The sequence below is a fragment of the Bubalus bubalis genome, chromosome 3, assembly GCF_019923935.1.
Source record: "Bubalus bubalis isolate 160015118507 breed Murrah chromosome 3, NDDB_SH_1, whole genome shotgun sequence".
Taxonomy (NCBI): domain Eukaryota; kingdom Metazoa; phylum Chordata; class Mammalia; order Artiodactyla; family Bovidae; genus Bubalus; species Bubalus bubalis.
The window spans coordinates 64,011,615-64,026,383 of record NC_059159.1 but is presented as its reverse complement, the minus strand read 5'-3'; the positions used below and the strand labels follow the sequence as shown (position 1 = coordinate 64,026,383).

Here is a 14,769-nt window from a genome sequence, read left to right as displayed (position 1 = left end):
TGAGTCTTGGTCCAAAGTGGCTACTTGTGGTGAGTGAACCTGTTTGAGTTTTGGTTTTAATAACCATAAATGACACATAATATTTACCTATTTATTGACTGTAACTGTCCGATCAGCCTTCCCTTCACCCACTTTGTTTCAGATGCAGAAATTGATAGACTAAGTAGTCACTTTCAAGGTGACTTGGTGGATTAGTGGTTTAAAACTGCTCTGTTCTGATCATGTCCCCCCTTGTCTTTCTCAACTCAAATGCATGCATGTATTTGTTCACTTCATTTTTTATTACATGCAGATGCTTTTAGTGTTCCAAACTTGGTAGTTATTTTTTTTTCTTATTAAGGTTTACATTTATTTGTCAGATAAATACACATTCTAGGAGCTAAAAATGAAACATTTTCAAATAGTGTCTACATTTTACGATTCAGTGTTATGAAAAACTTGAAATAAGTTACTTTACTTTGAAATCAGCAGTGCTCAAAACCAAATCATTTCCATAGCTCCCTCATTCTGCTGCTTGATTTTGCCTCTCTGTGCATCTTTCATCACCTTTGACATTGCTCACTTCTTGTTTTAATCAATAGTTTAAAACTTAAGTATGGGTGATTTACAATGGTGTGTTAATTCCTGCTGTACAGCAAAGTGATTCTACTATACATACACATACATCCTTTTTTAAATCCTCTTTTTCGTTGTGGTTTATCGCAGAATACCGAATACAGTTCTCTGTGCTTTACAGCAGGACCTTATTTATCCATCTTCTGTATATGTATTCATTCTCTTCTAATGGAGGGCAAGTGGGCTGTCTTTCCTGGCATTCATGCAGTAGATTGTCCGCATATTCAACCATTAGCGCAAAGCTAATGAGAGAAGGGGCTTCCCTGGTGGCTCAGATGGTAAAAAAAATCTGCCTGCAATGTAGGAGAAGTGGGTTCCATCCCTGTGTTCCATCCATGGCTACTCACTCCAGTATTCTTGCTTGGAATATCCTATGGACACAGTCCCTGGGATCGCAAAGAGTCAGACACGACTGAGCGACTAACACACGCACTCGGAGGGAAGATGGACGGCGGCAGTGAGGACTTGACCACATCTCAAACGTCGAGCAGGTGACTGCAGCCAGTGAGGGAGCGGTGACTGAAGGGTCACAGCGTGTTCTTACTCGGGTGGTTCTCATTTGTCTGCGGTGGTTTTGCCGTGGCCCCAGCCGAACCTTAGAGGAACATCCACTCCCTTCAAATGGTTGAGCTGGATGAAGGGCAGGCAGCGGTTTCTCGCAAAGGAGTATGTGTCCCCTTTTCTCCTTATTTTCTGCACACCTTTGAGGAAAGGTAATTGGGAAAAATGTTTGTTGAGTGGACGGTAAATGCAAATAAAATGACAATTTTGAGATCAATGACAAAATTTTAACTTGTCTTCCCTCTAAACTGAGTATGAGAAACAACCCCCCACACCTGTGGACGACGTTTTCCCACAGGACCTTTCGGTTAACAGGTGTGTGTCTGGCGTTACAGGTGTGTGTGTGGGGGGGGTGGGGGTGGGGGGAGCGAGGGTAGGCAGAGGCCATGGGGCTGGTTCCGGCCAGGCTGACCCCGGGTCCGGGGCTGGGCCGGGCTTCCCGTCCTCCCCGCTTTCCGGGTCCTGGCCCGGTCCCAAGGCTCGCGGCAGGGTCTGTGTCCAGGGACCCGGCGGCGCCTGCGCCTCCTCTGCGGCCAGCGTGTCCCACCTAGACCTCCCTCCCAGCCTTTGAGGCGGCCGCTCGGGTCCCCTATCCGTCCCTTCCCGGGACCCGACCCGGACCTCGGCCCCCGGCAGGGCCCAGACGCCGGAGGAGGGCGGGCGGCGCTCCCTGCCCCTCCTCCCTCCTTCCCTGCCCCTCCTCCCTCCTCCCTCCTTCCCTGCTCCTCCTCCCTCTCCCTCCTCCTTTCCCGCCCCTCCCTGCCTCTCCCCTCCTCCCTCTCCCCTCCCCCCTCCTCCTTCCCGGCCCCGCCCCCTTTCCCGCGCTCCTCCCCTTCCCGCCCGGACCCGCCCATACCCACCTCCTCCTCCCGGCCCCGCCCCTCCTCCCCTCCTCCTTCCTGGCCCCGACCCTCCCCTCCTCCTTCCTGGCCCCGCCCCTCCTCTTCCGCGCTCCTCCCCCTCCCGCCCGGCCCCGCCCCCTCCCCTCCCCCTTCCCGGGCCCGGCAGGCGGCGGCGGCGGCGGCGGCGGGAGCGCGCGGGCGACGAGCGGAGTCCAGAGCTGCCCGGCGTCCGAGGCAGGCGAGCGGGAGAGCGCGGGGCGTGCGGACAAAGAGGGCGCCACGCTGAGGTAGGACCCCCTCCCCGCCCCGAGCCCCCGGCCCCGAACCCCGCGCCCCCAGGGCCGGGTTGGAGAGGGTCGGCCGGCCGGCCCCAGGCACTGCAGCGGCAGGCGCCCGGACGCCCGGCGGGCGGACCTGGCGACGCGGCGCTGCGGGCGCGCCTGAGCCCCGAAACTTCCGAGGGTGCGGGGCTCGTGTCCGGCCAGGCCCGGGGCGGCGGCCAGGCGGCGAGTGGACCCACCCGGTCCGGCCCTGCCTTCCCGGCCGCTGGCCGGGGCGCGAGGTCTAAGCGGGCGGCCCCCTGCAGCAGCCCCGGGGCGCGTCTACGCGGGCGGCTCTAGCACCTGGCCCTGCGGCGTCGACGAGGGCCGCCCTGGGCACCTGGCCCCAGAGTCTGCAAGGGCGGCCCCCTGCCTCTGGCTGCGGGAGCGTCTACATTGGCGGCGCGGGCACCTGGCCCGGCGTCCACGCGGGCCCGCAGTACCTGCGTTGAGCAGAGCCTCGGCCAGGCCCCTGCCCGCGTCCACACCGCCACCTGGCTCTCCTGGGCACGCCTACACTGAACTAGGGGTCGAGGAGAGCGGTGCATGGTGTGAATGCTTTTTCCTGAATGGCCCCATTTTCATATTCTGCTCGCGGTTCCCAGTCTAGCATTCCATTCTCAAATTCTTTGGGTGATAATTTTGCCAGATTTTCTGAATGGGATTAGCACAGGCCGTTCAGAAATCGCTTCCGAGTTTGTCAGCCGCTGCCCTGAAGGGTGGTACGTTTATATTTGAGCTGCTTTCGGGCCCATCTTCAGTGTGTCTTTTAGAATTGTCAACCTTCAACTCGTTTTCCTTGGGTAAGATTAAACAATTCTATTTTTAAGACCAGCGAAGAAACATGTATTTAATACTGGGGTCATTTACCACCAAAGTGGCTTGAGTGCTGGGGAACTTGGTTGGATTTAAAAGGAATTTCAGGTGGAGGAAACAGTTCATTTGCCACTTTAACCTTCTCAGATAAGTTGAGGACTTAGTTAAGGCCTCAGGTTTCACTTTGAAAGCCAGAGAAATTATGTTTCTATTGCATTTCATAAATCCTATTTATGTCAGGAGTCCCCTGTGGTACTTGATAGCTGTTCCTGCACAGTGAACTAGATGTCTTCACGGATTTATTGTGAACTGCTTAAAAAGCCTATTTTGTTTCCAGTTGTTGACTCTGGAGTTCAGGCACCATGTATTCCAAAGCGAAGCTCCATTCTCTCGGGAAGCACTTCTGTGTGCTGTTGGGTTCCTGGCTCTTCTTTGTACCTTTACCTGCCAGTGATGGTCCTCCTTCTCTGTCTTTCCCTCCTCTTCCCCGGGGGCCCCAGAGCAGCGTCTGACATGGATGTTACATGAGCCCCTTTGAGAGCTGCACACAAGTATGCGAGTCACTGCTGCATTTCCTTTGGTGAACTAGAGGAAGATGGATGAGTCGGCCCTGCTGGATCTGCTGGAGTGCCCTGTGTGCCTGGAGCGGCTGGATGCCTCTGCCAAGGTCTTACCTTGCCAGCACACGTTCTGTAAACGCTGTTTGCTGGGCATCGTCGGTTCCCGGAATGAACTCAGATGTCCCGAGTGCCGGACTCTGGTTGGCTCGGGTGTGGAGCAGCTTCCGAGCAACATCCTGCTGGTCAGACTTCTGGACGGCATCAAGCAGCGGCCGTGGAAGCCCGGCCCCGTGGGGGGCAGTGGCACCAACTGCAACAGCGCCTTGAGGGCTCAGAGCAGTGCTGTGGTCACCTGCAGCCCTAAAGATGGCCCAAGCTCACAGGGTGGACCCCAGCCGCGGGCGCAAGCCTGGAGCCCCCCGGTGAGGGTGAGTAGCCCGCGGAGGCAGATGTTCGCATGTCTTCTTTATTCGTTGGGTGTTTTCTACATCAACTCATGGCTGAAGGAGCCACATCATTGGAACAGATAGGAAATTATGCGTCAGGAATTTTTTCTTTTTTGGAATGAAATTGGATGTAAATAATGGTTTTGTTTTTAGAATTCTCTCCTGGATGGTGGGCCTCTATTGCCTTTTAAGATAAATTTTGAGAAACAGTAGCAATTATTCAATGAAATCTAAAACACAGCAGTTTTTTATGCTGAATGTAAAATGGAAATTTGTTGTGGTTTTACCTTTTTGATGGCATTGAAAGAGTCATAATTATGCATGTATGTGTGCATATATGTATGCATGTTATAAATAGGTGTGTGGGTAGGTCCTAAGTGGGAAATTGAGCTTTAATTTTATGTGGCTTGGAGCCATTCTATGGGTTTTATGAATGCACAGCACAGAATTTTCTGGTTGGAGGAATTTTTAACAAATCATGGCCACAGGTAGCAGAGTTTTGTTGCTGTAGCAACAGATTGTCATTGAGAGCCATGCTAAGACAGCAGAGAATCTAGCTTTATGTTGACTTTTATAGGGATTGAAACAAAATGTTTCCATCAGATTTTTCTGGGGTTTTGGGTTTGGGCTGAAATAATTTCAAGTGTGGCTAAATATCTATGTGGTACAGTTACCACAACAGAACTTTCTAGAAGGAAGGTAAAAGATTTTGAATAAATCTGAATTATGTTGCAGTTGACGACATCCTAATGAAGCATGCTTTTCTCATTTTTGTAAATCTCAAAAGTAGTTCTGGACATTTAAAGCAATTCTGTTTGTGTTTTTTTTTTTTTAATCCTGAAAGAAATGATTTTGATGAGTGGCCAAATTGAGAAAATGCAGTTTTAAAGAACAGTTAATCTGAATGAGAATATTTTTTTTGCATACTCATAGTAAATACACATAACTGACCTTTTCATGTAATGTAGGAGTGACCTTTGGGATGGTGTTGAATAGTGTCAGCTCACAGGTGTGGCTCCATTGGAGCTGTTAACAGAAGGGCTGTCTTTCTACCGTTCTTCTCCTTCCTTCTCAAGCCTGACTCTTACTAATTGTGTGTTTGCATCACTAGATGGTAAGTACAGAAAGTGTGTTAATCGCTGGAAAAGTTTTATCCTCAGGCTATCAGATTTCTCTTAAGTCACATTTACTGTTTTTTTTTTTTTTAAGACAGTGAGAACTTTGTGTTTTGGAGGTTTTCTTTGCATATTTGAAGCCCCCTAGTTATGAAATTGCTTATAGGGTTTTCTTAGATTTTTTTTTTTTTTAATGGAGTTTACCGGATTAGCATTCATGGACGCATGAATATTTCAACCTTAGAACCTCTGATCAAGTTGGTCGTTTCTGAGACGCCTGACCCAGGTCTGCTTCACTGAATTAGGGATTGGATTTGCTTCTTGGAAGGATTTTGTTTCCCTGTTAATTATGCTGGAGAGTCATAGCTTCTGGCTGTGAATAGAAGCGTCTCATCAGTTGACAGGTTGCCTTACCTGTTGTGAGGAATGTGGTGAATGTTTGATTACTGATAAAAAGAAATTTAAGACAAGGGCTCAGCATTCAACGTGGTGTCCTTTGAATTCTAAGGTTTTGTTTCTTTCTTACGTAGAAACTGACAGTGTGATGCTGGAATGTTCATTTATTTGAGCTGCTAATCTCCAAAAATTGACCAACACTTTTCTTAGATACATTATTTTGAGGTTTTGATGATGTCAGTATTATTATTCTGACTGATTATGATTTTCCTAATTTACTTTGTGTTTCTTCTTTAGCATAAGAGAAATTACTCGCCAAGAAGCTCAACTGAGCTTGAGCCTTATAACTTAGATAAGGCAGTTGAGGCCATTAAAAATAGGAGGTGATGTCTGTTACTTGGGGTGGGGCGGCAGGGGGACGACACTGAGAGTGGAGGACAAAATAACAAACAAAACCGAAATTATTCGGTAATGTGGGTGGATGCAGATGCTGCAATTCTTAAAAAAAGAACTTTCTCCCCACCTAGTCTAAAATAATTTCTCATTAGCAGTTACTAGTACCTTTTACTTTGAAATATTCAAAATAACCAGGTATACAGGAACAGCACCAGCACCTAAAAGATAAATACATTTCAGAAAATGTTCATTTCTTATTTCTTTTAAAAAATTTATTTAACAAAGTGATTCAGTTCTACATACCTTCTTTTCATAATCTTTTCCATGGTGGTTTACCCCAGCTTCTTGACTATATTTCCCTGTGCTCTTCAGTAGGACCTATTGTTTATCCATCCTGTATATACTAGTTTGCATCTGCTAATCCCAAACTAGGAAATGCTGCTTTTGAAAGTGAGAGCCCTGGAGTCGTCCACCAGCCCCTGGGGTGTCCCCTGAGGTGAGAGAATCCCAGATCCTTAACTGTTCTGACACCAGCCAGGGGATGTGAGAGCCTGTACCCACCGTGGCGGAAGCTGGTGCTGATAGCATGTGTTATGCTGTTTGGTTATTGGTTATGATCCTGTGAAGAGCTGACTCAGTGGAAAAGACCCTGATGGTGGGAAGAAGAGGGGGCAACAGAGGATGAGATGGTTGGATGGCGTCACTGACTCAATGGACATGGGTTTGAGCAAACTCCAGGAGATGGTGAAGGACGTCTTCACTCCAGGGAGGCCTGGCTTGCTGCAGTCCACACAGTTGCAAAGAGTCGAGCAAGACCGAGGGACTGAACGACAGCAAATATGTTCCTTGTTCCGTTAGATTGTGGCCATGTGGCTTCCTCACGCGAGTGTCTCAGGGAGACTGGGTGTTATCAGCAGATGCGAACATTTCTGACATATGACACACATCCTGTTCCCAGAATTTTAGTGATTTTTGCCTCATGTGCGTGTGTGCTGTCCCTTCAGTTGTGTCCAAATCTTTGCAACCTGCTAGGCTCCTCTGTCCATGGAATTCTCCAGGCAAGAATACTGGAGTAGGTTGCTGTGCCCTCCTCCAGGGGGTCTTCCTGACCAGGGATTGAACCCAAGTGTCCTGTTTTTTCTGCATTGGCAGGCAGGTTCTTTACCCACTGTGCCACCTGGGAAGCCCTTCTTGCTACATTTTGTTATTGTTCAGTCACTGAGTTGTGTTCAGCTCTTTGTGACCTGATGGACTGCAGCACACCAGGCTTCCCTGTCCTCCACTGTCTCCTGGAGTTTGCTCAAACTCATGTCCATGGAGTTGGTGATGCTATCTAGTCTAACCACCTCATCCTTTGTTGCCCGCTTCTCCTCCTGCTTTCAATCTTTCCTCTCATCATCATCTTTTCCGGTGAGTCGGCTTTTCGCCTCAGGTGGCCAAGTATTGGAGCTTCAGTTCAGCATTTGTCCTTCCAATGAATATTCATGGTTGATTTCCTTAGGATTGACTGTTTGGATCTCCTTGCAGTCCAAGGGACTCTCAAGAGTCTTCTCCAGCACGGCTGTTCGAAAGCACCAATTCTTTGGTGCTCAGCCTTCTTTATGATCCAACTCTCACATCCATACATGACTACTGGAAAAACCATAGTTTTGACTAGATGGACCTTTGTCTCGTATGAAGGATCAAATGGAAAAGTGTTGGGTCGACGTCACCACAGGGAGTTGGCAGCTCTTTACTTCAAGTAAAGAATTCCTGTGATCCAAGGGCCAAAGGTGACCAGGGGAATGAGGTGCAGGGTGGGGGTGGCTGTAGATAACTGTTTACATGGACTGGAAAATAACTACTGAAGATGGGTGTTACATATATAAGTATATGCACAGTTAGACATGGACAGCATGTTTGAGTGGTTCCTATAGAATTATGACCAATGGAATAGATTTCTGCTTTCTGAGTGTGGTTCCACTGGTTCCATAGCTGATACCTGTGCCTGTGTCTGTCTAGGTGTTGTTACATAACAACCTCACACTGCTGCTCCCTCAGCGTGAGCATATTCAGCAACCTTTGATCACACGACCCCTGGTTGACACTAACTTGTATTTCTTGTAGTCTTTCCTTTATCTGGCAAATATTGATCAAGCACTTAACTAGGTGCCAAGCACTGCCCTAGCTGCTGAATAGATAGAATTGGGCAAACCAGATGCAGATTCTGCTTAAGAACTTGTGTGTCAATCTGGTGGGGAGACACACCTTTGATAGTGTGTAAACAGTGCAGGTAGGTCATTCCAGGTGCTCAGTGTTAGGCAGGGAGCTGGGTAGAGGATGGATAAGGGGCAGGTTTAGCGTGAGGGTGTATGTGTGAGAGAGAGAGAGTGGAGAGAGGATGGGCAGGGGCCTGGTTTAGGGTGAGGGATGTGTGTGGGTATGTATTCATATTCACAAGCTTCCCAGGGGGTGTGTGTGTGTGTGTGTGTGTGTGTACGTGTGTACTCATAAGCTTCTTGAGGCCAAGGCGTTTGAGTTGAAGTCTTCAGGGTGAAATGTTAATTAGTTGAGAGGGGTTGGGCAGGAGAAGGGTTAGTGGTCACTGCTCGGAGCCAAAAGGAAGGGCCTCTGGGCCTGAGATAACCGTCAGGCTCAGGCAGAAAAGGTCGGAGCTTGGTGTTCGGGGACCGGGAGACGGGGAAGGCGAGGAGTTCTAGAAACTGGGGCGCAGGTGAATTCCTTTCTCCTGTTTTCATTTCTCCCTGGTTACACTTCCCTCTGTCCCCGGAGCTGACTGTGAGGGGCTGAGTCGTGTCCTCCCAGACCTAGAAGTTGAAGTCCTGTCCCTTAGTTCCTGGGACTTCCCAGATGGTTCCACTGAGAAGAACCTGCCTGCAATGCAGGAGACATGAGTTGGATTCCCTGGGTTGGGATGATCCCCTGGAGAAAGAAATGGCAACCCACTCTAGTATGCTCGCCTGGAGAATCCGATGGACACAGCAGCCTGGAGGGCTCCAGGCCCCGGGGTCGCAGAGTCAAACCTGACTGAGCACACACATAGGGAGGCAGCAGGTGGGGAGGCTGCAGAGTGTGGGGTGAGATACAGGGGCATCCCTGTGACTGAGGGCGGTGACCCCAGAGTGAGCGTCTGGTCAGGGGGGAGGAGGTGGGTGAGAATAGGCAGGCAGGACCAGTTCCCCTGGCAGTTGGGTCACTGGGCACAGGGTGAGCATCCCTCCTGGACAGACTTGGGTGTTCCGGCGGCGGTTTGGACAGGGGATGGTGAGGTGGGGAGGTTTTGATGTTTCCGAGTGGCTGAGTCAAAATAAACAAAGGTGTTGCTCGTTTTTGCCAAACACTATCACAGACGTTCTTGACCTCTCCTTATTTACTGATTTATTTCCTCCCTGACCCCTGTTCTGTCCTTGTGTCTACCCCAGCCTGGCCGCTACCTTGTTCCTGAGTCAGGAGGGCAGTGAGGCTCAGGGCTGGACTGGGCAGGAAGCCTGCGCCCAGCAGAGAAACGCCGAATGACTCTTGTTTTGTACCACAAATGGATCGTGGATCTTACCGTGTAAATCTCAACCAGCCCTTTGCGGTTAATATTGGAACAATATTGTTATTTTTAAAATGTAAATTTCAAAATGAGTTCCTGAAAACATCCTGGCTGTCAAAAAAAATCCCTCACTTTGGAAGTATAATGTGTGTCTTTCTTTATCTCTTTGTATATGTTTGTATGTGTATACATCTGGTTGTTTTGGTTCTTTACATAAGTGGAATTCCATACTCTGCGTATCTGATGACTAGAATGTGGCTGGGAAATCTTGTCTGAGCACGTATACATCTACCTTCTTAAAAAGAAGACACCTTTTTCATTGAGCTGTACTATACACACAGAAGAGTGCATGAATTGTGAGCACGCAAGTCACTAAATTAACATGCTTCATTCTTTTTAAATGACCATGTAGTGTTTTTCTCTCCATTTAAAAAATTAAAGATAGTAAGTACTCATCTAGAGGATGTACAGGGGGAATGAAGGCTTCTACTCTCTCTGATCCTAGTCTCCAGAGGTGACCACTGTGAGGGGTTTTTTTGGTGTGTTTTCTTCCCTAAGGAAAAAGCTGAGTAGAGACAGGATCCTGTTATACATGCTATCAGCACGTGCAGTCTCCCACAAAGTGGCGTCACTCTCAGAGCGTGTCAGCGCTCTCACTGCTGCACAGGAAGAAATCCTCATTTTGTGGACGTGGGGAGGGTGGCTGGAGAGGCCCAGGAGCTGGTGCAGGGTCCCTGGGTGCCACTACAGGTCCCTTACCAACCGCCCTGGCCCTCTCAGCACTGCAGCCAGCGGGGCTCTGTCCTCCTCGCTGTCCCTGGCTCGTGCTTCGTCCTGATAGAAAAGGGCCAGTGGATCCCTGCATGGCCGCAGGCCGGCCCTGTGTTCCTCTCCTGCGGCCACTGTGACAGAGTGCCCCGAGCACTCTGGGTGGTGGAGAACAACCGCCATCCTGGGGCCGGATCCGACACCCGGGTGTCCTGCTTGCCCCGAACCCGCGGGCCTCTCCCAGCCCCGGGGTCTCGCAGCAGACCCTGCTGTGGTCGCCTGCTGCCCACACGCCTCCCGTCCCCGTCCCTCTGCACGGGGCCTGGCGCCCGCGTGTCTGTGGCCTGGTCTCCCTCCCACGGTCTGGCGGGCGTGGGGTGCTCGGCCTCCAGGGCCCCGCCTGGCCACGGTGGAGACACTGCACGCCTCTGCGAGGTGCGAGGGCCCGGGCACCACTCGGTGTGAGTCAGCCAGCCTCTCCGCAGCTGTGCGGTGTCCGACTGTGGGGCTCCTTCACTGTGGAGCCCAGCCCTCAGCCTCCCAAAGCTTTTGTCATGGTGTGTATTGTTGTTTAGTCGCTGAGTCATGTCTGACTCTTTGCAACCCCATGGACTGTAGCCCCCCAGGCTCCTCTGTCCATGGGATTCTTCGGGCAAGAATACTGAGTGGGTTGCCATGCCCTTCTCCAGGGGATCTTCCTGACCCAGGGGCAAACCTGTGTCTCATGCATTGACAGGCGGATTCTTTCCCACTATGCCACCTGGGAAGCCCTCACACTGTGTATACCCCCTCATTTTTTTTTCTCAATTTCAAAGACTTCTGAGAGTTGTGACCATAAAAAGAGAACTTGCGAGCTCCACGCACGCTGTGTGTGGGGCCGTCCTTGCCCTGGCCGTCTCTGTGCCTGTACCCCACCCAGAGGATGGGGCGCCGGCCTCCGGGAGGCTGGCGGGCCTGTCACTGCACACACGGGCAGCCGCCAGTGGGCTCCTGGGCCCGCAGGGCGGAGAGGAAGGCACCAGTGGCCGCTGAGCAGTAGATTATTTGAGTTGTGAAACGTGGGAAAAGGCCGCAGTAAGCAGTGTGCGCGTGAACTGTTAAGTTGCATTTAGTAGACGTTTAGTAGAGTGCCGAGAGGCTTGGTCTGTCAAGTTTCAACTTTCTTCTGTTCAACTAAGGAATTAAAAATTTCCCCAAGTATTTTTTAGCAAGGACAAAAATTTAGAACACTGTATGTTCACTGTTTATATAATTCAGCAATGGATGAACAGGGGTGACTTTTCATTAGTGTGTTTAAAATGTACTGAGTGTTCCTGGACATCAGAGAACTGCCAGGATGAGTTGCAAGTTTGCTGGAGGGGCTCCAGGCATGCTACGTTATGTCCTATGTCATGTCTGACCCCACGGACTGTGGCCCACCAGGCTCCTCTGTCCGTGAAATTCTCCAGGCAAGAATTCTGGAGTGGGTTGCCATTCCCTTCTCCAGAGGATCTTCCCGACCCAGGGATCGAACCTGGGTCTCCTGCATTGGCAGGTGGATTCTTTACCACCGTGCCACCTGGAATGCCCAAAGTGCTCCCTACCTGGTGATAATTCGTATGAAGGAAGCTTGTCCACCTCCACAAATAATGCAACAGCAACGGGGCAGAACCTCACTGTGGGAGCCAGCAGCTTGGTATTGATATAAGGTTCCTGGAAGGTGTTTGGACACTAAGGCTACAAGCTGGATGTTAGATTTCTTAGGAGGAGATTATATTTCCATAGAGCTGAAAATCTTCTGACTCTGCTGATTAAATAACTGCTTAGTTCTTAAACATGTATCTTTATAGAACTTTAAAAATTCTTTAACACATTGACCACATAGAGGAAACAAAGTCAGGAATAAGTTAAACCTCAGACCTTAAATTTTTATTTGCTCAGCTCATTTGAAGGGGTATTTAGTTACCAAATGTCTCAATTTTTTTTTGTTTTTTTTGTTTCCCATGGCTGAGTTTGTCTTTTAAACACACTGATATATTATTTCCAGCATTTCATATGTTTTTACTTTTTCTCCCCCACCATTGAGCAACAGTTGCAGAGCTTAAGTTTTTGAGTCTAAATATATTTGCCATTTTTGGTCAGTCTAATTACTTTCGTTCAGTATTGTGTATTTCATTGCATGTAATACTATTAGCACTTTCGTTTTTCTATTTTCTACTTATTCTTAGGACAAGTCCAAAATATTAGAAGATCTTGAAAGCCCAGACTCTCTTGTACAAGGGTAGTGATTTTGCTGAAAGTGAAATGTTAGGTGAAGGTCATCAGTAGGAGACAGTGTGGAATGTTTACAGAGTCCAGGAAAGTACAGCTGTGGCGTGGGGCTCTGGTCGTGCTGCTCGCGCTGCGAGGATGTCCCGAGATGGGGCGTGAGGACCACCTGTGCGGTGCCAAGTGATGGGGCCATGGCATCAGTTCCGGCTTGGTGACTCGCCACCAGGGATTTCTCTTCCACGGGCCAGGGTTTCCTTTCTTCTAAAACTAGAGGTTTGTGTATCTGAGTTCCTGTGTAGCCCTGAGAATTTTGACCTAATTGCCCACGCCAAGACCAGCTTCGATAGTGAGCGTTTAGGACGGACTGAGGCTAGTGTCTGGAGATCGTCTGGGTGAGACGACAGGAAATGTGCCTCAGTGTCACCCCGGGCCCGCAGCTCCTGAGTGTCCCCGGAGGCGCGTCTGTGTCTTCAGACGGGTGGGAGGCACACCGCGCGTTGAGCAGGGGGACGCGCAGGAAGGCAGGGGCAGCTGGGGAGCCCAGCTGGGGGCTGGGGTGCTTGCCGGGCTGCCTCTGTTCTGCCTGCTGGGGTCCCCAGGGCTGAGACTGGAGTGTGCCCAGCCAGGTGTGCTGCCCTGCAGGGGTCTGGGCGCCCTGCATCTCTGACCGGTCCCGGCATTGTGTTGATGCTGGCAGTGGGGGGCGGGGGAGTGGCTGAGCTTCTCGGGGGGCAGATGAGCCTGGGGCGGCAAGGGGTTGGGGGGGGCGCGCAGCAAGGGCAGCCGTGGACCTGCTCCTCCTCGTGGGCACACTTGGCTTCGGGAGTGAGGATGGAGGCAGTGGGTTGTTTGGTGGAGTGGTCAGGAGGCATCGGGAGGCCATGTGGGCGGTGAGCTGAGGGCAGTGGGAGCAGCCAGGTGGAGGGGCTTCATTCAGGGCAGGGGAGGTGCCAGAGAAACGAGGCTGCTTCAGACGGTGCAGGGGCATGGGGGCGCGGCTGCTCTCTGTGTCCTGGGAGGACGTGATGGCGGGGGACTGCGCCCCTCGTTTCCCGTGCAGCTCCGGGCACCTTCTTTCCTCAGCCTGACATCTCCCTTTTCGGGACGATGAGGGCCTGCAGTCCAGTGCCCGGGAACCTGTGAACACCGTGAGTGCCTTCTGGTCCTCTTCCCAGAATGAGAGCTTTTCATGGCCCGTGTCAGTTATGTTGCGAAGTAAGCTGTGTGTGTGCACGTACACGCCCTAGTGCACGCAGGCTTGTGTAGTCTGGTGATTTCCTTAATCGACATCTGTCATGCTCATGTCATCGGACGTTTTGTTCTCTTTTAAGCAGGCAGCTTAAACTTGAGGTTCCCAAGCTGTTCATGAGTTAGGGACTGTTGTCACCTCTGGTTTCGCCCTGGCTCTGCCATCCACTCGGGCTGACCCTGGGCTGGGAGAGGAGCCTGGGGGCCTTGTGTCTCTCCCTCCTCCTCCTGGGGCCCTAGCGGCCGTGGAATTCCTGACGTGCTGACCATCCATGACTGTTTCTTCTTTTCTCCCTGCCTCCCTATTTCTCTCTCTCTCTTTGATGACATGGGGGAAATAATAGCTGAAATAATTAAAAATGCTTGTCTTTTGATTCTGTTCTTTGGCAGAGTTTTGAAAAATCTTAGATTCCCAAACATCTGTCAGGGAGACTAGATGAGCTTTGTAGCTTGGTTCTGATTTTTAAGAGTTAGTGTTAGGGAAGATTATGATGTCCCTACCTGGGTCCCTTAATGGATGTTGGTTGTAGAATGTGTGCTTTATTCCTTGAGGCTGATTTTTGTTTACCCTGCTCACCCTTTCCTGCCCCTCCTTTGAGAGTGCCCACATCATGTTTTTAGATAGATACTCTGCTCAGCTTATCTGTGTTTTGATTATTTTTATCTTCTATCTAGAGTAGCTGATGGCTTTTTAAAATGTGACTAGGCTCATCTCTTTTAATTAAAAGACGTTTGCTCCTTGGAAGAAAAGCTATGACCAACTTAGTGTATTAAAAAGCATAGACATCACTTTGCCAAAAAGGTCCATCTAGTCAAAGCTATGGTTTTTCCAGTGGTCATGTATGGATGTAAGAGTTGGACTATAAAGAAAGCTGAGTGCAGAAGAATTGATGCTTTT

General features: G+C 50.2%; 1 protein-coding gene across 5 annotated transcripts in view; it reads left to right on the top strand.

Annotated features, from left to right (window-relative positions):
• Nucleotides 1-2,145: 2,145 nt before the first annotated feature.
• SH3RF1 (SH3 domain containing ring finger 1) overlaps nt 2,146-14,769 on the top strand; it is a 158,753-nt gene continuing 146,129 nt past the window's right edge. For 4 of the 5 annotated variants that reach the window (XM_025281301.2, XM_044939675.1, XM_025281300.2 and 1 more), the window contains exons 1-2: nt 2,146-2,305; nt 3,655-4,142. In XM_025281301.2, the coding sequence (XP_025137086.2) occupies nt 3,750-4,142 (393 nt within the window). In that variant the 5' untranslated portion in view covers nt 2,146-2,305; nt 3,655-3,749. The remainder of the gene's footprint in view (nt 2,306-3,654; nt 4,143-14,769) is intronic. The other variant, XM_025281299.2, reaches the window with a different exon arrangement.